The sequence below is a fragment of the Oculina patagonica genome, chromosome 10, assembly GCF_052425735.1.
Source record: "Oculina patagonica isolate OP01 chromosome 10, crgOcupat, whole genome shotgun sequence".
NCBI classification, from domain to species: Eukaryota; Metazoa; Cnidaria; class Anthozoa; order Scleractinia; family Oculinidae; genus Oculina; species Oculina patagonica.
The window spans coordinates 23377987-23400922 of record NC_135767.1 but is presented as its reverse complement, the minus strand read 5'-3'; the positions used below and the strand labels follow the sequence as shown (position 1 = coordinate 23400922).

Here is a 22936-nt window from a genome sequence, read left to right as displayed (position 1 = left end):
AGCCCGGACAATTCTGGACATTTAGACATTTAGCTGGTCAATTCTAGACATTTAGCCGTCTCTCAGCATTGATTAAGTTTGATTTCTTGTCTAACTCGTAGCTCAGAGTCTGTCCTTCAGTCAGTAGTAATTTCTCTGTGTGTGTATTTCATATCAACTCGTCACCTAGACTAGAGTTTCTTTGTTTGCATGATTATTTATTTTAGAAGGAAAGAAGAAGCCACGCCAGTAGGCTGGTTGTTCAGCGGCATTTCGCTGTAATCGGTCAGCGGCGTTTATTGTGGTATAAAAGCCCGCGCGTTCTGTTCCTTGGTGACCGCCATCTTGATTGTAACTAGTTCTCGTTACGAGTAGATTTCGCTTACATTAAAGGTAAAGCTTATGGTACATCGGGGCCTAGTGTGTGTCCATTTAAACTACTGGCGCTGGTTTTAAGGCCCGGCGAAACGAGGAAACGTGTTTCCAGAAACATGCTGGAAACATGTTACCGTAATTGTTTCCTCGTTTTGCCGCGCGGAAACACGAAATGTTTCTGCCCTGTAGCAGAATCAAATTTGCTTCTGGGAAACAAAATTGACGCTGAAAACAATGCTTCCCGTGTGGCAAAACTGGGAAACATTTGGGAAACATGCGCGCGCTACGGGTGTTTCGGGAAACATGTTTCCTCGTTTTGCCAGGCCTTTACTTTTAGTCACGAAACTCGCAGATTATTACGACACAGGTTTTTTTTTTCGTCTTGACAAGTTGATGAACTCCAAATATTTATTCTTAATTAAACGTACTCCAAGATGCATTCAGTAATCACCGTATCTTGCTCTATTTCTGTCATTTCTTAGGTTACTTTGACATGGAAGCCGCCCGCCTCGTTTGGTGATGCGACATTGGTGGGGTATCGAATACTGAAAGATGGAGAGGCATATAAGGAAGATTTAGACTGCGAGACTCTTAGCTTGACTTTAACTGGCTTGGAAGAAGGTTTGTTGTGAAGAAATTTTACGAACATTACTTCTCGTTAGCAGGTCCCTGAATGAAAGTTGACAGTTACTTGTGAAATTACATAGTTTGTGGCTTGTCTGACGCAGCGTTTCGTCCCGGCCAAGGGACGCTTCAGAGACTTTTCTGCTTTGGAAAACTCGTTGGGCATGACGTTCAACGTCCCGTTTGCAAACAAAAATGATTACATGATTATTGTATCCCGACCGCACAAAACCGAAATCTGGTTAAATTATTAATTCTTGGAACTAAACTGAGGTGTAAGATGAGGGTTGGGTGGATAAAGCTGTTAGCAGTACTGTATAACTCATGCACTCATTTGATATTCTTTGCTCAACAGGTAAACATCACAGCTTTAGTGTATTAGCACTGACAGGACACAGTGTAGGTGACAGCAAACCGTCCAATACCATCACTGTATACTGTCCCTCCCCTCCCACGTCACCACAAATCTACCATGTAGAATCTACTACTGTGGGCTCCATTTGCATCGCCTGGAAACACGAGGAGCCTGCGAGCACTGACAACACAGCACCGCATGCGCAGTGCAGCTACAGTGTGTTCGTAGATGGCATGCTCCATGGGAAATACCCACTGGACGGTGTGACCGACATATTCACGGATGAACACACATACACTGTTCCAAATTGTGAGGTTGGCCGGACGTACAGACTTTGCGTTAGATCATATTTGAATCCCCGAGTAATTGACAGTGGTCTCGATGATAAGGTGTATGTTTGTGGTTGCTATGGTGATAGCTTCAACATTTTAGAACTGCACTGCGCAGGACCACCATCTCCACCCGTTGTTCGAGTTTCTTGGATTGACCAATCAGGAGTCACTTTGTCCTGGAGCAGGTCACGTGAATACGGTGGAGTCACCTTAGCGGTACGTTTTGAATTTTTTTAATCATTTTTCAGTCATTTCCTTCCTGTCACAGTGCTGAGTTGTTTTCTTTTTACTTGCTCAGGGTTACGTTCTTCTTGTAAACGGCAAAAGGTCAGGAGAGCTGCTCCCCCCGGAACAACAGGAAACAAAACTGACAGGTTTTAATCCAGGAGATGTTTTCCGCGTTCAGATGGCTGCTGTGACCAGTGACCTTGCCGTTCCAATATCAGAGATTGTTAACCAAGAAGGTGATAAATCACGTTGTTTCCCTCCATCATACGAACAACCCGACAGCGGAGTGGAAAGCAGCTCCAGCTTCCTGTCCAAGGCGTCGGTGGATGAAGCAAAACAGTTTGCACGCTCGGCTGGGCCGCCATTAGTCATCCAGTTTTCCAACTTTGTAAAGAAAGTTTCATTTCTTGAAGTGACTAACACAGGCTGTCAGTCAGCTTTGATCACATGGGCATTAGATGACACCGCTGACCGCTCTGTTGAGCCCGAGGTTATAAGTCTATCATGTTGGAAAGCAACGGAACAGCAGGAGTCTGCTGTTACACATGTTGTGCGAGGTAAACACTCGATCTTTCCCCTTTTCATAGTACATCACAGAAGTGTACTGGACAAAATTATGTGATAACGCCCAGTAGAGAGAAATACTCCTTTGACAGAAAACGCGTGTGTAGCATTTGCTGGTCACGTGCATTGGAACAAAACTACTTTAAGGTGATTCCCTAGTATTGCACTGCGCATCCTTACTGCGCAGAATTTTACGCGTAATTAGCGCGCGCACATAAACTAAATGGCGGCTTTTTTCTATGCGGCTTGACTTGCGAGAGAGATAAATCATCGTTCTCTCGTAAACGAATACGGTGACCTATCATTTTTTCCCCTTAGTTTGAGAGTATCGATCAAATTCTCTCTGTAAAAATTAATACAGGTCAATTGCTATGGCGGAATAATACATAATAACGAAAATGTGTACTTTCCCAGTACTCGCAAAGGAATTATTAAGGAATTATGTGGTATATACAAGGTCTTCCTGCTCCTAAACGAATACGGTGACCCCCCTTTTTTATTTTAAAATTTAACTTCCCTGAAGGTAAGCAACAAACCGGCAAAGTTTGGTTGAAAATCTATGAGCAGATTTATTTCCCAGGAATTACCTTAAGAGTAATTGTTTCAATCCTTTACTGCATTGTTTATCTCTCAACAGAGAATCCGTTCAGAATTAAAGACCTTGAACCCGGAGTAGAATACTGTGTGATGCTTGAATGTTTTGCACCCCACGTGAATGATGACAGTTCCAATGACCAACCAATCAACCGCGTTCAGTCCCAGACCATCTTATTCAAGACGGGCTTGGCACCAGGCCCTCCAAGTAACATTTACGTTGTTTCTGCCACAGAGCAAAGTATCAAGTTAGCTTGGGAAGCTCCTGTAGAACACGGTGTACCCGCTGCAATGATTCAACTTAACGCTAGAAAAACAGATCAAAACTTATCTGACAAAGGCGTAAACGTTCAAGTATCACCTGACACGTGTGTATATAATTTTGAATGTTTAGCTGCAAAGACCAAATACTCATTCACTCTTAAGGCCTTAACCGAAGAAGACTTGTTAGAAGTGTCCGAGGTGATGGCTGGTTCAGTTGCGAGCTTCTCTGTGTGGACAAACGGCGTGGAACCTGCTGATAAATTACACTTAGAATCGCGTACACCGACTTCACTTGTCATCAAATGGCAACCCGCAGTGGCTTATGGGATGTCTACTATTCAACACTATGTAGTCCACTATGTTCAAAACAGACAGCTACGTAAGCGGTCACGTGGTAGGGTGGGGCAGGTTAAGGAGACTGGAAACGAACTGATGGTTGAGATCGAGCGATGTGATGCAAAGTTGGGTGGAATAGAACCTGGTACTGTTTACAGGATCATTGTACAAACTATTGCAGGGCTCACGGATTATTCGTACGACGAGGATTTTGAGAGCGAGGACAGTGAGGTGAATTCCACAATCAGCAGTGCTCCAAGTGAAAAGCCACCGGAAGTGCAACGATTACACCTGTCAGGACCCTTGTTAGTTTGTACTGCTGCACCGCCCGAGCCACCTGTACTGCTGGTCAGAGGATTTACCGCTACGCAGATTGAACTGTCTTGGAATCGACCGTTGGCTCTTAAGCCCGGTAAGAAAGTTTTGCGGGTGTCTTCTTAGTTTGACTAGTGTTTAATGCACGAAGTTTTTGAAAAATGATTTGAAAACGTGACCCAGTCCCTTAAACCAATCCCTACCCTACGTATCTTACCTTTTTCCTATGTCATAAACTATTATTAATAGTGTTATTCTTTACCCGATTAAAATTCCTTTTAGGTGTTAAAATCGGCTAGGTTTGTCCGAAAGCTTCTCGTACACACTATCATCCACTTATAATTCTCTCCTAGCTGGCTATTTCTGCATTGACTCTGCTTACATTTGAAACAATAGCTGCATTTTCTCGAAGTTACAAAGCCCTTTTTGCCAGATATCAAGTTAACCCGACGCGACAAAAAATACTCAATACTACTATAGTGTTATCTTATAAATACTCACGCGTTCGTGTGTCACGCAGTCGTAGATTCAGAGAGCACTGTGAGTGAAGACCATGCACGTGGCCGCGTTCGACATTTAAAAGGTTTCCGCGTGGAGGTGAATGGTCGCGTGTACGCGAGACTGGGTGCTAACAAGACGAGCATCACGCTGAAGAAATGCAAGTCCGGTATGAAATACACTTGTGTTGTTGTGGTGATGACCTGTCCTGAGAAGTCAGATGGCCATCTAAGAAAGGTGAGAAGAATAGGAGGTGTGATATTGTTATCTCCATCGAAGGGGAGGTAGAAATACTTTAAGACGCTCCTTTCTGCTGAATCCGGGATAAACTCCGGTGGTATTGGGTACTTGGCCCGATGGAGACTTAACCTTTTTACCTTATTTTATCAGTCATCAGACATATCTTAACTATATTTTCCCATTTTCACTGATTTATGTTTTTTTGTTGTTCTGTGTTTCTGCATGTTAGAGCGGAACTCCAAACTCAACCGACACAGACACTGATGAAGACTACCAGTCTCTGTCCGACTGTTTCGAAGAGTCGGCCTCAGATCCCGTCGAAGTAACCTTACCGCGTCAGGACTGGGGAGTATCTTTAAGTGCCAACTACTGTGCAAACAAACCCGCAGGATCGTTGCGGGACAGCCCGTCCAGTGAGAGTGGCGAGGAGGAGGGCGGGGTTGAAGTTCAGTGGAAAATGGCCGAACTGGCGGGTGATGTGAGTGGTTACAGACTGGTTTGGTACAGCAGTAAACACAACGATAAGAACGAGGTGATTTTACCTGGCGATGCAAATGAATACGAAATATGGTCTGTGTCAGTAAGGTAAGCATCAACTGAAGGAAAATAACTGTTCAAAGTGTCATACTAGTGTAAGCTGTAACACAAGAAACTTGCAACAATTGTTTGCTCCCAGTCAACTGGTAGTGTTATTGTGTATGTCGTTAGACTTAGCCCAGCGTTATATCTCAAAATCTGACTTACTACCGCTAAACGCGTATAACGAAGGCATGTTTTGCAAAGCTATGTCGAGGTTGCAATGATTGCCTTTGTCCTGGCGCTAATTTATGCCCACGAAGATCTTTGCTATGTTCGTCAGTGTGATTTCGTTATAGGTTTCACTTTGAGAGTTAACACTCCGTCAAATCTAAATTGTTTATTTGAATAAGTAAAATTCCAGAGAGTTATTGCTAACCCCATCTTTCTTGTCCACAAGCGCTCTGTATACATTTTATCTGGAAACACTTGACGTCAGAGAAAAAGCTGTTGCAGTTTTTGGGCCGGTGCACTGTCAGGTAACGTCATTCCCCTTTTGACCACCCCTCCCTGGCCACTACGTCCCTACTACCCGGTACATCGAATTACGTTTAACTTTAGTAGCTGCGTCTTGTTTAATAACTCTTTATAAAGGTAACACAATCATTTGATTAAAGCTAAGCCGTGTTTTTCCCTATCAAGTATAACGTATCTGTGCACTGTTTCCTTTTCTATCTGTGTAGTCCATTTGTCCTTCCACTAATAAGCCCCTCGCTGAACTTTCTTACTGTTATCTTTCATCTGTTTTAGACCCCAGGCCCTCCTTCGTCTCCATGGATCTGGTGCCGAACTTTGTCTCCTTATCAGATAACTGTTGAGTGGAATGAACCTGTTACATACGGGGATGTTACCATCCGGGGTTACCAGGTGAGTTTGTGTCAGCATCTTACCACTGTGTTCGCGCCTTTCGCGTTTCCCATACCCGCGCTCGAAACTACGGCGCCCGCTAACGCAGGCTAGGGTCGTCACGCAGTCTCTATTGAGCGTTGTGTGACACTTTGAGTAACGGCTGTGAAGGGGACTTTACTTAGCCTACAATGATTTTGCGTTTTTATAGGTTTATCTGAATGATCGTCGATTGGAGAAATTAGCAGACCGGAGACAAAGACGAGTCAACATTCACTGCCAATCATCCAGGTAAGATAATTGAGTTGTAATGATATTTAGCTGTAACAGACGTCGAGAAGGAAGTTGGTGAATTCTAGCACAGTTGAAACGTGAAAAATCACTTTGTACAGAATTATTTGCTATTGCCAAGATCCTTCTACAAACCGTATATTATCAAATGTTTTACTCTGAGTTGTTTTTTGTAAGTCCAAAGACTTACATGTATGTCTTACCGTTCCAGTTACTAAGGTGGCTAAGAGAGATTATTACTAAAATGGACCAATGTAAATGATATATAGCTGGTCAGATATTTTCGTACTATTGGATCTTGCAAATTTTCCACAGCTCTTTTTCAATCGTAAAGTCTTGTAATAAATCTTTTATTAACCAATCTGGATCAATACCGGGCGAATGTCGGTCCTTAGTTTTTTATTTACAAGACCGAGGGCCATTTATCTTCCAGTAAATGTGAACGATTTCATCGTACAATATAAGTTATATTGTAAATTGACAGGTGTAAAGAAAGTCTTCAACGTGACACTAAATTCACAGATCAAATAAATTTCCACTAACCACGTGTCGCTGATTACTGTGCAGTGTAATCGAAGGATTATTTCATCTGATGTTGTGGTAAAGGAAGTCGGTTATTTAAATTAACTGCGTCTCTTTTGACATTAAAACTGTTATTTTCGCACCTCGGGAGCTTAAATTGAAAGGAACGAAAATTGTTTTATGTGGTTGCTTTGACAACAAATCGAAGTGTTTATGGTGTTGTTTTGTGTTAATTTCGTCTCTTGAGAATTTCATCTTCGTTTGCATTTGATTACACGAGCAAGATCCGTAAGCCACCAAAGCGATCTTCGAAGATGTATTTCTGGTCAATGGTCGACCTTTTACAAATAGTACTTTCTTCTTCTTCTGGGTTTCATCCTTAGCTAAAGTGAATCAAGCAATCGTGAGTTATTGAGTGAAGTCGTAATATTTAAGAATGGATTTGTGTATCTTTGTTTAAAATTCCATTTTTAGCTTTACTAAGCTTATATTTCTATTCATTCTACCTGTTTCCAACTCGACGAGATCTTAGTTACTAAGGTTTAAAATTTCCGCATATCTCACACTTTGTTTAAATATTTGATAGATAAGTTATATACAGCTATATATTTATTTAGCAAAATTTTAAGAACACGAGCCGGGCGATGTGAACCAAGTAAAGTTTATTGCAAATTTCTAGTCTGTTGACCGAAACTCTTGAATGAAAAGCTTTGTTTAAAACACCTGTTATCTGTTTTGTTTTTTCGTCTTTTTTCGTCCGACCTCCTGTCGAATATTGTCGAATATTTACTAAACTTGACGTACTTTCTCAATGTGGGTTTTTTCCTGCCCCGCGAGCGTCGTTTTCTTATAGTGAAATACGTTGAAATGTATGTAGAAATTGTAACAAAACCACTCTAGTCGAAGTCAATTTTGCTTTACTCTGCAAGATATTTTTCTTTCACAAATGTTTTAGCAACGTACAATTTGTTTCCTCTTCGAAAAGGTAATTTTCATTTGCATTTTACAAGTCGCCGTCTCTCTTGCACTTTATGATTTCTTGTTATTACCGTGATCAGCCTTAAAACTCTCCATATTATGCTTATAGATTTTCTATTACTGTCTTCGGAAAATATAGGTTTTAAATCAGTGTTTTTCCTGAGATGATCCATTCATTCTTTCTCGTGTTATTCTGATTATGTTTGTTGTAAAGAGGTTTTGAGAATTTAGCAATAAGATCCTAATGTGCCGATTGTTTTGTTTCTAGTGTGTACCGTGTATGTGTTGTAGCGCTGGGTTCAGATCCACAGTATGGTGACTCCCCCCCGTCTAATGTACTGAAGCTGTGTACTCCAGTGGTTCAAGACAGTACCATGGGGCGCAGACCGTCAGGGGGGGTCAAGCGACCTGCTTTTGACGTCACCGTTAATGTGCTTTCAACTTCAAATACCAGCATCTCCTTTGAATGGACTCATCCGGAAGAAATAGGTAAGAAATAAGAAAAATTCGAAATTAAACTTCTACAACCGTCGTCAAACACCACTATTTTGTCGTCTCTGACGTTGGTTGTGTGACAATAGCTTTCACGTTGGTTTCAGTATGACAGTGATGGTCACGTTGGTTGTGTTACGATAATTGTCACGTTGATTCAGTATATAACAGTGACTGTCACGTAAGTTGTGAAGTAGCGACTTTAGTGGTTTCCATCGCCTTTTGGGGACACAATTTTCGGTTTAAAGTGCATTTGTAGATTTCAATAATATAAAGAAATTTAACAACAACAACAACAACTTTATTTGCACCTTTACATTCAATTAAATTAACAATACAATAATAAAAGAAATAAAGTAAAGTGCATGGCTGCCCAGAATAACCACGATTGGCTAACAAGATTGGGCAGCCATACTTAGTTTTTATTACAATAATTTATAAAAAGGTCAGGTATACTTAACATTTACATAGCAAACTATACAACACACAAACACACAAAAACAAAACTAAGTAGGCTTAAAGAAAAATTAATGGAAAAAAGATGGAAAATGAAGTATACGGACAGGTTAACTAGCAGAGTTAAATCAAGGTCATTTAATTAATAACGTATCTATTTCCAGTGGATACCGCTGACCATTACGTCATCAAATGGAGCTCAGTTCTCCGACCACAGGTAAGAATGCATGCTAGCTGTTCTGTTTGGTATTTAGATGTAACTAACTAAAATCGTTTAATCTTGTTTTTCGTCCATGGTACCGTATATGCTGATGTTCTTTGTGCTGATTTCTTGATTACTTTTCTTCTTCCTTAGGTTCAAGAGCTAACATTACCTTTGATCCAGACCTGTCACGTGATTAATGATTGTTCACCAGGCACCAGTCACTTTCTGGTTGTTGCAGCCGTGAATGCAGATGGTGGTCTGGTCGCCAGGTCAGAGCAGCTTACAGTACAAACATCTGCTCCAGTTAAACAGCCTGCTTTGCAGCTCAGGTACGTCATCCAATTGCTGCTTTTGTTTTTCTTTACATACCATGGAACATGGATTCCTTTCTGTCATGTTTGCACCACTGTAACTCTTACAGCTGTACTATAATTCACAGATTGCACCGACACGTTTGTGCGATTTTTGAATAAATCAAAAGTGAAAAGAGGAGAAAGTCTTCAAACCCATCAGAGCACATCAATACTTATGTCCGCATTCTGTTTGTGATAGGTCCTGTCTCCAATCTGGTATAACGATTGAATGGCGGAAACCGACAACGTTTGGTGATGCTGAAATTGATTACTTCCAGCTTATGGTAAGTGAACTGACGTTTTGTAAAGTGCCTTCTTTTTTCTGTCTTGTCCACTGTTGCAGAAAATCCTTTAATATGCCTATTTGGTGGAAGAGGAAGATGGTTTCAAGTATATTTAAAGCGTAGGGTTAATGAAGACAAATAAAGTGAAAACAAATAAAGTTCAGTTCATTTCAGAGAAGAGAGAGAGAAGAGAAATATCGTTTATTAAAAAACTTTTACACTTGGCAGTCCTTAGACTGAATTACGTGTAAATGTATAAAAACTATATATATTACAATATTTAAAAAATATTAAAAGCTATTTACATTAAAATATATTAAAAACTATTAAAAACGATCTATACAATGTAATTTAAACTATTGTCTATAATAAAAGAATTTTTAAAACGGTCCGTCTTACAAACAGGCGTGTCGAACACTCTCTTGATCCGAAGTTGGTGGCTGTTGGTTCGTCTTTTAGGCAGCAGATTGACTAGCTTGTGGTTTTTTGTAGTTACAATGTCATTAAATAGACTTTTAGAAAGCAAGTCACGCCTACCAGCTAGGGTAGGGATACCGGCCTCTTCTAATGCCTTTCTGTATCCTGAATTTGGGAAAATTATACGCATTGCACGCCTCTGGATGCGCTCTAATTCTTCTGACAGATAGCCAGGAAGGCTGCTGTGAAACAACTGGCATGATGAATATTCAAGGACTGATCTTATTACACTACAATAAAATAGAACTAGATCATTAGAGCTGACTGCGGCACGTTTTAACTGTCGTAATAAGTAAAGGCGCTTGGCAGCTTTTGATGTGATTATTTCTATGTGATCGTTCCATTTTAAATCATTTCTGAGAGCAATTCCTAGAACTTTGGCAGAAGAGACTCTTTCAAAGTAAAGTCCATCCACCTCGACTGGGTCATACAGAGGTGGCGATCTTTTGAAGCATGTCAGCATCTCCTTACACTTCCTTGGGTTCAGCTGAAGGTGGTTTTCTTGAGACCATTTATTGACGTGATCGACAGCATGCTGTAAATTACTGACGTCGGACGGCTGCACTATCTCGGAAATAGTGGTATCGTCAGCGAATTTCCACATAAGCATGGACTCTCCAGGTAGATCAAGGTCATTGATCATCGCGAGAAACAGCCAAGGTCCGAGCCGGGTACGCTGTGGTACTCCTGCAGTGACGTTTAGCCAGGTGGAGAAGGTCCCATGTAGCTTCACCCTTTGCTGTCTGTCCCTAAGAAAATCTATGATCCAATTCAGGGAAGTCGGTTTGACTTCTAGGCTTAACAGTTTGGCAATAAGTGTCTGGTGGTCGACCAAGTCGAAAGCTTTCCGAAAATCTACAAGGGCAGTTCTAATAGCAGCCCCAGTGCCATCGGTAGCTCTCAGCCAATGGTGTAACATAGAAATAAGCGCGAAAGTCGTAGAGGAGCCTGGGATAAAGCCATATTGATTTGGATCAATAAAGGATAGCACTGCCGGCTTTACGGACTTCTCGATTACAAAACTTTCAGCAATCTTTGATAGTGTAGATGTAAGTGAGATCGGCCTCAGGTCTTTATTAAAATCACATACAGTTGGAGCCTTTGGAAGAGGCGAGACATTAGCGATTTTCCAAACACGAGGAACTTTGCATTCAGAGAAGGAGGTGTTCAAGATGTCAGCAATGGGTGCGGCCAGAATGTCAGCAAATTCAGTTCAAGACCTTATTAGAAAGGGGTGTTCCGTTACTTTTTTTCTAAATGGGAGTAGACTATGGGGATGGTGACGTGAGGGGAAATTTACGGTTAATTGTTTTCATTTTGCAGGTGAATGACGAAACAGAGACCGAGCTTGATGCTGAATGTAGTCACTATGTGTTTACAGACTGTCAGCCTTGCAAGCAGTACACGTTTCTTCTAAAAGTAAGCCATACTGTCATCTTCGATGTTTTTAATGAGATATTCCATTCTCGGCCCTTTCCCGCATCCCTATCGTCCCTGTAGTAGTTGATTTACAGAAGACATTTCTTTGATTTATAACACACTGGTTAGTCTGTATTTGTACAACTGAATATTAAAACAAATTATTCGTCCCCAGGTCATCAGCACCAAAGCTGCATGTGACAGTGACTGGTCAGAACCTTTGGTTGTCACGTGCCCAGGTGCAGAGAAACCGCTGGTCACTAGGATCCAGTCACAGCAGGTCAATTGTATTAAAGTTGGATGGGAATCTCCATTGCTAAAGGGTGAAGCCAAAGTGGAAAGTTACAAGGTAACCTTGTTGCACACGTGTCATACCGTATATTTTGGTTTTTACTGCTTGAAGCGGGAGAACTTGGTAAACTTGAGTTGCAACTAGTATACTCGCGCAGTCGCTTGACGCTTCAGCATGTTGTTTTTTATTTATGTTAGGTATACTATCTGGAAGACAAAGTTGACATTGTTACAAGTGAAGACGTTATATCTGATTGTCGATCAATACAACATGGTCCACTGCCACGTCACACTGAAGATGACAAACTTACGCACGTCCCTCCCGACTCCCATTATTGGGTCGTGCTTCAAGTGGAGCTATCACCGGAAGGCTGTCAATCTGTTTGCTCTGAGCCAATCAAGGCACACGCTGCTGTGTCACCTGACCCACCTGTTATCAGTCTGGAAGTCGAGGGCTTGGATGAGAGGAGGAGACTGGAGGAGAGAATATGCGAACTGACAAACAAGAGAGACAGGTTAGGCATGCTATTGTATAGCTAATGTGATGTTTGTAAAAAAGAAAACCGTCCTCGCATAGAAACAAGTGTTGCATTTGCATATAAGATATTGAATGATTGATTGGGTTTTGTGGAAGTTTGTCTTCTGTTAAGTCGCTTCTGTACGGTTCGTCCCTCTTTGTGGCAAAAATACAAGCAATGTTTCTTTCTATAAAGGTTATCGTATGGAGTACAAAATTCTAGTGTTTTTTTTTGCTTCTTGTAGGCTCCACAGAATTGTTCATTTGTTGGAGAACAGTGTTGTTGTTAAAGGATCAAAGCTAAAGGATTTACAGGTAACACTATTATTCTGGTCAAAGTAAGTAACAGTTTTAATGAAGCTTTAAAAAATTGAGATTAGTTTCCATTAAAAGAAGAACTTTAGGCTTTTTACAAAAGACAACTTCAAAAAGGAGTTAACTAATCGCATAACGGCACACAACACTACTCCGATGAAGATTAACGACTTATGGGATTGATAAACGAAACCAATGTATTAATGAGTGTCCTACGGTCGCTTAGTTGTAAGCAGTTGTATAAGTTATCTTGTATTATATTACAGATTGCTAAGGCTAATGAGACGATATTGGAAGTTGATTCAGAGCTCGCCGATGCTCTTGAAGACATAAAGGAATACACAGGTAAACCATCTCGTTGTAATTTTTTTAAAAAAAGGACGTTGGGCAACAAACTGAAATGGGTTAAGTTTAAACGCACTAAAGGAACAAAAGTCACAAACCTTTACTAGGACAAAATGATCAACAGATGATTGTCCTCTTATAATATCAATACACTGTCAAGCAGATGTGGATATTAAATTCTCAGAACTAACGTATTGGATGAAAAGCACTTCTTTATAACTTATGTTAGAAACCTACTGCTCATTAAGGCTTGGCATGATTCGTTCTTAGGGTCTTTTTCAACTCTGATCACGTGGTTAAGACCACGTGACGATGGAGACGCGGTAGTGAGCGGTTACCAAGTGTTTGTTGATGGAATTCCTCACGGCAAGATTCTATCCCAGTGGACTTTACAAGCTGAGGTGAAGGTAATGATTAAAACAAGTCTTGCTTTAACTGTGCATAATTTTAAAATATGGATGGCCGTCATATCTTTCAGAAATATTAATGTCATAGCTTTTATTTATTTTTTTTTTGCTTGCTAGAATAAGCTTAAGATAAAACTAAAGATAAAAAATTTGGAGTGTTAGACACCTCCTGTTTATTTATGTAACTCTTGACAACATTGATGTGATTTTTCTTTTGTCTTCAGCTTTCCATTGGTGATCACGTGATTACTGTACAAACACTGACCGATCACCCAGTTGGGCCCAGTCCTCTCTCCAATGCAGTAGAACTGTCTGGCCGTGAATTTCTTCCCTTTGTGCAGTTTTGTTATTTTGATGTACACAAGCGAGGCGAAAGGTGTGTTAAATGTCTCTTCAAGATTTATTTGTAGGAATACGTCTATAACAAATCTTGCACATACGAACTGGGAACAATTAACAATTGGATGAGGTTGAGCATAATAGTAAATGTTGTCATTCACGCTGGGATGTGATTTAGGCAGTTTCAAATTGACCTTCATCCATAACAATTTTTATTACAGGTGGCCTAAGTCTGGCTGTTGTAGCTGGGATGACTCTCATTCTTACGAGATTAAACACAGAAGCCCGACTTCCGGTCGGGTGTTCATACCGAGGGGGATCCTGGCTCGTACAATTCCCTGTCCCGTGTTCAGTGTAATGGACGTCTTCAGTGCTCTGTGGCGGCCTGTAGCTCCTGTTGGTCTCAACAAAATGGTGGCCTTGCTCTTTTGGACCAAATGGTGAGTCTCGTTTGTTGTTGTTTGTTTGGTTGGTTGATTGTTTGTTTGTTTTTTTAGGGGTTCACGAGGTCCAGCAGAAGAACTGACCGAAAAACGTAATTGTAGCGTAACTTCATAAGAATTAAAACCAAATTCTTTAACGTAGAATTATGTCAAATGTGTTAAATACAGTAAAGAGATTTTTGATGCTGATCTCCTGTTGTTGATATTTGCAATAAATTGTTATCAGTGTCGTCGTTTCATTTGATTCATTTTTGTTGTTGAAGGTGTCTTTCATCACAGAAAGTTATGCAGTATTTCCTACAATTTGCAGAGGAATTTATGGACAAGGTAAGCGTGTATTTACTATTGATTTACGCGACATTAAAATAACTAGCACACGCTATGTTAGGTTTTTCTAACTTGGCTTGCAAATGGCGGTTGTTTCTACTCGAAGGCAATTAGCTATGTGGCTTATTTTCACTTCATGATGGTATGTAAAAAGAACATAACAATATAAATACCGGCATGACAGAGAAAAGGGATCTCAACCAAAACAGCATGACCTTACGAGATCGCTATCTCGGTTATTTCCCTTTTACTTTCCAGTTCTCATTTGTCACGTGCTGTGTACGAAGTGAAGAACCGGTCGCATCTCATCGCCAGTCCCTGGCTAACATTCTGACCGAGCGAGGCTGGCGTAAAGCTACCGACTGCGTCACGCATACGTGTGGCTGCTATCCTCAAAGTCAGCGGACTCGTGCTGTGCGTCGTGGCGTGATCAGTGACCCGGATGTATGTCAGTTGTTTGGTCTTGTTGGAGCACCAACACTTGTTTTACTTGACAGTTCAGGTCAGCAAGAATTAAACTTGTAATTACAATTTTTGGTCTAAACTGTGTGATTATTTTTGAATCTTGTCAACATGACGTATCCCCCATTCAGATCTTGATTTGCAGTACACTAGGGTGATTTAAAGAGGTCTAAAAACATATCTCAGTCACAGGAGACGCAAACGTAAAAATCGCTTTGCGCAATTCTGTTACATTAGTAGAAACTCAGCCGTGTTCTGCGCGCGTTGCTCTTTAAAGGCAAAATATTTTACGATTTTTGGCTTTAAATTACATAAAATTGTAAGTTTTGGGCTGCAATTCTTTTATAGTTTCCACTAAAACAATTAGACTACTCGCCATCGTTTTTTGTGAGTCAACTATTCGCTCATAGAAAACTCGGACTCGTTGTCTAATTGTTAAATATGACAAATGTTTCAACAGATCTGGGCCAAGCTTTACATTTTCAAGTTTGTTCACAACTGCAATCAATTTACGCTCTCGCCTTCATTGGCGAGTGTTGGTCTGCACTATTATACTATCGTTAATCGAAGTTTATACAATGTGAATTACACAAAAGTGACGGTTACTTTTTCCTCTTTTTCACTTTAGGTTACATATCATGGCAAGGCCGTTGCAGTTGCCGAGATTTTTCAAGTTTTCGAACATTTCTACTACACACCTTTTCTCAAGTCAGTCATTCCCTGTGTCCTGTTATGAACTGCGCTCACTGTGAGCTCGACAAAGACGATGATCAAGATACCAGTACTGCTGAAGTTGAGGACAGTCCTGGAAAGTCACCTGGTAATCATCGTGGAGAATCAGTTGAGTTAAGCTCTTTGTACCAAAGACTTCATGGACCTAAACCAGATGGCAATGTTTTAGCCTCGCCAAGGCCTTTCCCGCCTCAAGGCTTCAAGAAAGAACTGATTAGACCTAAAACTACGACAGGCGCTGGTCGTTTGACAAGGTCATCCGGTTATAACAGGTTTAGCGGATTCAGTGAACCTTTAAAAACTTACTCTCGCTCGTTTAGTGCGTACGGAGCTGTACATCCCAGCCGCCCCGACACGGCAGGGCCTGGGTCTGTTTCACTGCGGTCACGCACCCGTACACCTCAAAGTAGTACCGAATCCTCTTCAGGCGAGTTTTCACTTCCGGTTGCGACACGGCAGCGAGGCAAGAGAACTCATCCGCAGGAAAGAAGCTCAGCACCAAGACTCAAAACAAAAATATCAGTTGAAGATTTTAATCTTTGGTAGAAATAGAAAAACCAGGAAGTGATTGCTGTAGAAGAGAATAATTATATATTTTGTGTAGATTATTCCAGTTTGTCATAGAGAATAGCTTCTAATTCCTTTTGTTACATGTTCTTTTAGCTCTAAAACGCCGTTAGCCAATGTCTTTACACCTGATAGAGGTTGGTGGGGGGGGGGGGGGGGTGAGTAGAGACTACTAGCTTTAGACTCAAAGCTGTACGTACATTAAGTACAGTAAAATACATTGTATCATAATTGATCCTCCTTAGTAATTTTTGCTAGTTATCACAAGAAACCATAATATAGGCCTCAGAAGAAAAGTTATAATGATCATCTATTTTCGTCCAAGCGACGTTAAAAAGCCGCAAATGTGAATAGTTACCTTCATTACCGTACCCAAATTCGCAAGTAGCCAATCAGAAGCGCGATCTACTGTCCTGATATCCTACGATATCAAGTCACTGACCTGATATGCCACCATATCACGGTCACTTCGAAGTAAAGTAGTGTTACTGTACGATGAATTGAAAAGAGGTTTTACCAATAAAACAGAACTTCGTAATTTAAATTTAGCGGTGTTAAGCGGTCGTAAAAAGAGAAAATCTTTCCCGCTAAAACTAAACTTGAGCGCGCTCGCCAATTGCGCGATGTTTGCCGACGAGTACTGAGACATTCAGACTGAAAAACTGGAGTCGGAATTTCCAAATTTTTCGCTTTATTTTGATTTTGAAAATTTAGAGACTGAAACTCTAAACAAACGGGTGGGAAAAAAGGCAGAAGAGGAACTTGGTAAAAGTGTTGAAGACCAAGTCAACACATTTGCAGTACGTACCTTGCAAGCGTGGCTTCAACAGAGCGATAAATATAACCAGATGTTTGGCTGAATTTGGGTACGGTAAATACCTAATCGTACCTTTTTGGTACGCTTCGGCTGCATATCAGGCTCGTTTGGTCTCGCCATGGGTATTTTGGCTCGACTGCGTCTCGCCAAAATACGAACCATGGCTCGACCAAACTCGCCTGATATGCCACCGAAGCGTACCAAAAAGGTACGATTAGGTATAAATATCGTTTTGTATATTCTCGATAGGTTTTTGTACAGATATATTGGAGGATATAATATTTTGCCCTCATTACGTAAGTAGAGGCCAGTGAGGAGAAATTGAATGTAGATATCAGGTCTTGAACGAGTGCAGAGGAAGGCGCTCAAAGCGCATATATCAGAGTTAATTTATTACGTGTACAAATTGAAGGACCCGAGCAAGGGTGAAACATTTGAAAATTTAGTTCTCTGGCAGTTTTAAAGAATATCCTGGACTGCTACCTTACACTACATTCAACACACTTTTGTTTTGCACTTCAGGTAGTTTCTTTTATTTTATAGGTACCTATTTTTGTATTTACTATCTGTTGGCATTTTCTTATCTAGTCTGTCAGCTCAAAGCTCCTTACAGTACAGTCATACGTAGATCGTTTATTATAAAGTTGTAGAATTTATAATAGACTAATAACAAGAAACTTGCTTACACAAAATATTCAGAGTTCCAATTTGAATAAAATTTATCTTGTGAACTTGCATTCTTTGGCTCTTGTGTAGTCACTTTTGCTTCAGTTCTAATTGTTCTTCGGCCAAAAGACGGAAGATCTAAGTGCACCCCCCCCCCCCCGCAAACAAACAAAAAGGCAGCGCGCTGGCAGGGCAGAGCTGCTTTGAACTACTCTTACTTTAAATTGCAGTGCAAAAGAAGAGAGAAAGAAGAGACAAATTCACAACTGAATATTCTCTTTTACTTACAAGTTGTCAGTTGGCTCGTTACAGTCTTGTTAGTACTTCATCGCCATGAATGAAGCATGTTTAAATGAACCAAGTTTGTACAATAAAAAATCGGACATGGAGAACTGATTCAACAGTAACCACCATTAGATGGACAAAAATACTCTTGACATCTTCGATGTGAACAAGGGACTGGGCAAAATGTATCATGTAAATGTCATAAAGTAGCCGTTATCATTATCATCATCATAATCATTATCATCATTATTGCAAAAAAAAAAACAACAGTGCGAACTTAAAATTGTTTTTTACAGCAGTATTCTGACTAGCCTGCGTTGCAGCCGGACGTGTCACAAAATCTTCGATATACCGGGGTTTAGGTCGTCTGCAACGCAGGCTATATTCTGACTAAAGTTTCATCAAATGTAATTAGCGCTTGGGACACAGCCTGGGAAATCGCGCCAACTAAATCGTGAAGTCTTTTGGCTTTTCAGTTATCCACCTGGCCAGGGAACACAAATTCGCCCAGATCGGTGAGGGCACGTTGAAAAAACGAATTATCAAGCTCGGCAAAGATAAACTGGAGTAGTTACTGTCATAATCGCAGCGACCATCCAAGTGTAAATCACACGAAACTGAATGCAGAAGTAAATGTATTTAAACTTCCGTCACCAAATGAAGGCCACAATATCGCGAGAACAGAGACAGGTCTCTTTGTAGGGTAGGGCCAACCACAGAGTTGTGGAACGCTGAGTTTGAAGGGTATGTGCGTGTTGGTATTACTGAGGTGACAAGGATTTATTTGATGAGGTCTGGTCTGTAACCGACATTTTCGTCCCAGCCCTTTCTGCATGTTTTGAGAATCCAGTCATGTTCGTCATCATCTAGTAAGAAAAACGACACAGAACACGCTTAAAAGAAAGAAAAAACTGCTTCAAGATGTAACGTGAACAAAACAATTTTCTCTACGGCGAGCTCAAACAGACTTTACTTAAAACTCATAAAAAACTAACCAGCATTTCTGAGGAACTTGTGATCATAGTCCACAATCACTCTCGATACAGGATTGTAGAAACCATCACCGCAGTCGTAACAGCCTTCAGGAATCTCGCGCGGTGGAATGCGATTGGTGAGCTGGGAACGACCTAGAACAAAGTTAAGAGAAAAACCATATATTAGTTTGACCTCCATCGCAGCCATTTTTAAAAGGGGGATAGGGTATTTTCGCGAGCCGTGTTTTGCAATATATTTCAGGTGTAAAACGTGAAACTGTACATATATCTTTGTGGCTGTTTTGTTTTAAGATGAAACGTGATTTGCTATTAAAGTAGTCGTGAGCTGTGTGTTAAGTAAGAATGAAGTTTATATTAATTTTAGAACATGTATTATGTCGTGAAATATGATTTTGAGGCCATCAAGCTTAAAAATTGGATTCATGTCAGACTGTTCCGTGAAACGTAATCTGAATATACTTATGTGCGTTTATTCTGGCGAATTGCCATGCAATCTTCTCAAAATAGATCAAAACTGAACAAGTTCCTGCTCAGTCCTACTATTCAATCAATGAAGCAGGAAGTTCGAATAAAGTACCTGCCGGCTTTAATCCATTACATATCTCAGTGTAAAATCTCCTGTCATATCCATCACAGTACTCCCAATCCTCTGCATCATACTCTAAGCCATCAGCAAATGTGTATTTTCCCTAACAAAAGAGAGAAAAAAGGGTTATGGTCTTTAATTTGTTTTACAATAAAACATATGACTGTAAAATAGATGGTGGGGGTGAATAGGGGTACGCAAATCCGCCGATCCACCACTAGTTACATGTACGTTAATATCCAAATTTTTTTTAAAAAGTTTCGTTTCACTGCTTGTTTTTGCGACAGTAGCGCAAACATACCGACGAAGACAGACCAAAGTGATACGATCTTCGTTTATTATCCGCTATACGAACTTCCTGAATTAATAGTCCGGATTCCGAGGCAAATTTTTCAGTAAATCCGCGATCCGCTGTATTTTCGAAATCCACAACGTACAATCCGTGCGCTTTTTTAAGGCCAAATCCGTCATTACACGAACCTATTCACCCCATTCATAGATTGCACATGAAGTGCTAGTCTTTGAGGGAAATGGGCGTGTGGATGAGGTGGTAGCGGGGGAAAGTTTAATATAGAAATGACAGTCTGCAAACTTCATTATCAGACTTCCTAATTAATTTTAAAGATCAGATTACTGAACATGTTCTAAATTGTTGTACAGTCATCACTAAAATAATTGTTCTTACCTCAACTGCAATGCCTTTCTCCCACTTTCCAACATACTTGCTCCCATTTGAGAAAAACAGAGTGCCCTCACCATGGAACCTTTAATGAAATTATTATATTTTGTTTAATTATAAAGTAGAGATTTGATGTTTCTGAATTATACAGAAACTGAAGGGACATATCCAAGTGCAGGGTTACCAAGCTAAATTAATAGAAATCAGGGAGATCACCAATTTTGTGTCAAGATTCCTCTTCTTAAATGGAGTAAAAATAGAACTTAACGCCGATTCATCCACAAAATTACGTCATATATTTCAAAATTTCCCCCAAAATCAGCCAAAATAAGCATGTAAACATGTATTTAAGCACTTTCCTTCGTATCTGGGAGATTTGGTGACCCATACGGGAGAGCAGGAGATTTTGTCTGTATCTGGGAAGACTTCCACATAATCCGCGAGAGTTGGCACAGATGCAAGTTATTTTATTTGACATAACTATCTTTAGTTTTAGGTTAAGTAGAGTTATTATTTGTGGGAAGAAACAGGTCTATTCTCCATATATTGATCACTATGGTGGTATTATTGCTATGTTTAGAATTTTAACTCTGAAAATAATCACAGTCATAGTGGGAGAAGTATTAGCTCCTACATACAAGGTATATTAGGAAATTTGGTGTCCATAAATGGGATAAAAAGTTAAGCTCTTCCTGAAGTTTAACACATTCCATTCCACTCTCCTACAACATGCTATTTTTACAGAATCATGATTTATTTCCACTGAATACAAATGATATTGAGAAAGTATTTTGACATTGATATAAGGATTTATGGTAAAATTCCTGCCACCACAGAAACTAGTCTGTGTTCCTGGGTGAAACAACAGGAGGTTTAAATTAAAATGTACACCACCAGAGGAAATTCTTACTAGATAACTCTCAAAGACAGTTTACAATGTTTACAACGTTTTGTTCCAGATATTATAAACTCTATAATAAAATCCCCACAGCTCTAAACAGGCGATAATTTTATAAATAGCTGAAGTACTCGTCTCGCGCGTCATAAGTCACGCTACAGTGACTGCTAACGTCATACAGTACTAGGTGCGTGACGTCAAACAATCATATCACGCAAACCAACTCCACCACATTCTCATTGTAAATAATCGCAACGTTCAAAACGGAAAAACTTAGTTTGTACTTTATGGAATATAAAAGGGCTTATAAAAGGTACTAATGTATGGTAAACAAAATTGTAGATCTATAATTTCACATCATAACGAATGGGAGATAAAATTCAGCTGTTCTGTACAGCGCCATGAACGTTCTAATTAGCTTTTAGAAGATTGATTGTAAAGCTAGCTTAACATGTTCAGAACGTACAAGGAAATTAATACGTATAAGGAAGTGGTTTTGCTTACATTCCATCCTTCATTTCTCCGACGTATTTCGTTTCCAGTGACGGCGGCAAAGTGTACTCGGCTTGACCTTCCATTCTGTGAATAAACGTAAGCAAAATAGATTCTAATTTATACAGAAATCGACGATGCACACTTACAAAATACATTGTATAATCATCTTTACCTTTCATTTTTAAAATCTCCCTCGTAACTGCTTCCCGTGTATTCCATTTTATGACATCTAAAGTCAACTTGATCTGTTTCGATCTGTTCCAAGATGGTGGACTGGTGGACGTTTAGTAAGCATTGCTATAACAACCAGCTGAGCCTTCAGTGTGGGTACAGCGGTAAATTGCACAATCCCGTGAATTTTGATGAATTTTTCATTCTTGCACAGCCAAGCAGCAAATATCCGTTTCCGGAGCACTATTTAAATTGAAATTTTTTCCTTCTCCAGTTCTAAAGTATTTTGACTTACTCCGCTTTCGATCGCTCGTCGTTTTTCTCCTTTCGGTTTTGCCGGCTCGCTTCAAAATGGAGGACATGTCAATGGTCCAAACGCTTCGAATTTGGAAAGATGGTGTGACGTTCATGGAGCAAGGAAACTTTCAAGATGCGTTGATGAACTTTATGGCTCTGGAAGGAAGAACTGATAATTCTCAGCAACTGATCACGTCGGGAAGAAATCTCTTTAACATCGGACAAACTTATTTAGCACTTGGGAAAATGGATATGGCTGCGAAGGTAGGAATAGTTAGGAAACATTACCGGTAGTTTACGTGACTTATTTCACGAGCCGGCAATTATTAACTAATCCACAAGTGGTTATCACGAAACTTTGACCTACACAATTTCCTGTAATCTGACACAGTGATTTGCTTTTTTCAGTATTTTTTGTTTTCTTTAGAAGTTTATTTTTGTTTACCGACACTCGGGGGCTGTTTATGATCAAGTTTCAAATTTTGTTTATTATACATTAATTTACTTGTTTGTCTTTCAATACACATGTATATTGCGTTCACTGCACGAGTTTACTTAAGCAATGAGCCTTAGTAGTAAAACAGACAGAACAGAAAATCAGATGTTGCCATTTGGCGTCCAATGAACAAAGATCATCTTCCAGTTAGTTAACTATAGAAACATGAGGACATGAATTTTAGCTAGGCTAGGCGCAATTCG

At 40.1% G+C, this 22936-nt stretch overlaps 4 protein-coding genes across 4 annotated transcripts in view; 2 read left to right on the top strand and 2 right to left on the bottom strand.

Moving 5' to 3' along the window:
- Positions 1–16350, top strand: part of LOC144628129 (uncharacterized) — a 42415-nt gene extending 26065 nt beyond the window's left edge. The window contains 24 exon segments of the mRNA XM_078486189.1: positions 837–975; positions 1334–1881; positions 1964–2450; positions 3095–4063; positions 4487–4701; positions 4934–5289; positions 5681–5759; positions 6031–6147; positions 6338–6417; positions 8186–8406; positions 9030–9082; positions 9221–9399; positions 9623–9707; positions 11508–11603; positions 11779–11952; positions 12093–12409; positions 12657–12726; positions 12993–13071; positions 13342–13478; positions 13703–13854; positions 14039–14257; positions 14524–14587; positions 14846–15089; positions 15678–16350. Of these exon segments, the coding sequence (XP_078342315.1) occupies positions 837–975; positions 1334–1881; positions 1964–2450; positions 3095–4063; positions 4487–4701; positions 4934–5289; positions 5681–5759; positions 6031–6147; positions 6338–6417; positions 8186–8406; positions 9030–9082; positions 9221–9399; positions 9623–9707; positions 11508–11603; positions 11779–11952; positions 12093–12409; positions 12657–12726; positions 12993–13071; positions 13342–13478; positions 13703–13854; positions 14039–14257; positions 14524–14587; positions 14846–15089; positions 15678–16327 (5730 nt within the window). The 3' untranslated portion in view covers positions 16328–16350.
- LOC144628130 (uncharacterized) lies at positions 10000–10995 on the bottom strand. Its single transcript, XM_078486190.1, has one exon. The coding sequence runs from the start codon at positions 10825–10827 to the stop codon at positions 10045–10047; it is 783 nt and encodes a 260-aa protein (XP_078342316.1). The 5' UTR covers positions 10828–10995; the 3' UTR covers positions 10000–10044.
- Positions 16351–18845: 2495 nt separating the features above from the next.
- On the bottom strand, positions 18846–22074 carry LOC144667137 (MORN repeat-containing protein 5-like). Its single transcript, XM_078528524.1, has 6 exons — positions 21942–22074; positions 21779–21853; positions 20383–20461; positions 19689–19800; positions 19115–19243; positions 18846–18985 (listed from the first exon to the last, which is right to left on the bottom strand). The coding sequence occupies exons 1-6, from the start codon at positions 21986–21988 to the stop codon at positions 18897–18899; spliced, it is 531 nt and encodes a 176-aa protein (XP_078384650.1). The 5' UTR covers positions 21989–22074; the 3' UTR covers positions 18846–18896.
- Positions 22075–22143: 69 nt separating this feature from the next.
- Positions 22144–22936, top strand: part of LOC144667136 (neutrophil cytosol factor 2-like) — a 6583-nt gene continuing 5790 nt past the window's right edge. The window contains exon 1 of the mRNA XM_078528523.1: positions 22144–22501. Coding sequence (XP_078384649.1) covers positions 22292–22501 — 210 coding nt within the window. The 5' untranslated portion in view covers positions 22144–22291. The remainder of the gene's footprint in view (positions 22502–22936) is intronic.

Coding starts and splice junctions, on each gene's coding strand:
- LOC144628130 (XM_078486190.1), bottom strand. CDS start 10,827: ATGATCAATGACCTTGATCTACCTGGAGAGTCCATGCTTATGTGGAAA.
- LOC144667137 (XM_078528524.1), bottom strand. CDS start 21,988: ATGGAATACACGGGAAGCAGTTACGAGGGAGATTTTAAAAATGAAAG. Junction 21,854..21,941: donor GGAGATTTTAAAAATGAAAG/GTAAAGATGATT, acceptor GTTTATTCACAG/AATGGAAGGTCAAGCCGAGT. Junction 19,801..20,382: donor AGAAAGGCATTGCAGTTGAG/GTAAGAACAATT, acceptor CTCTTTTGTTAG/GGAAAATACACATTTGCTGA.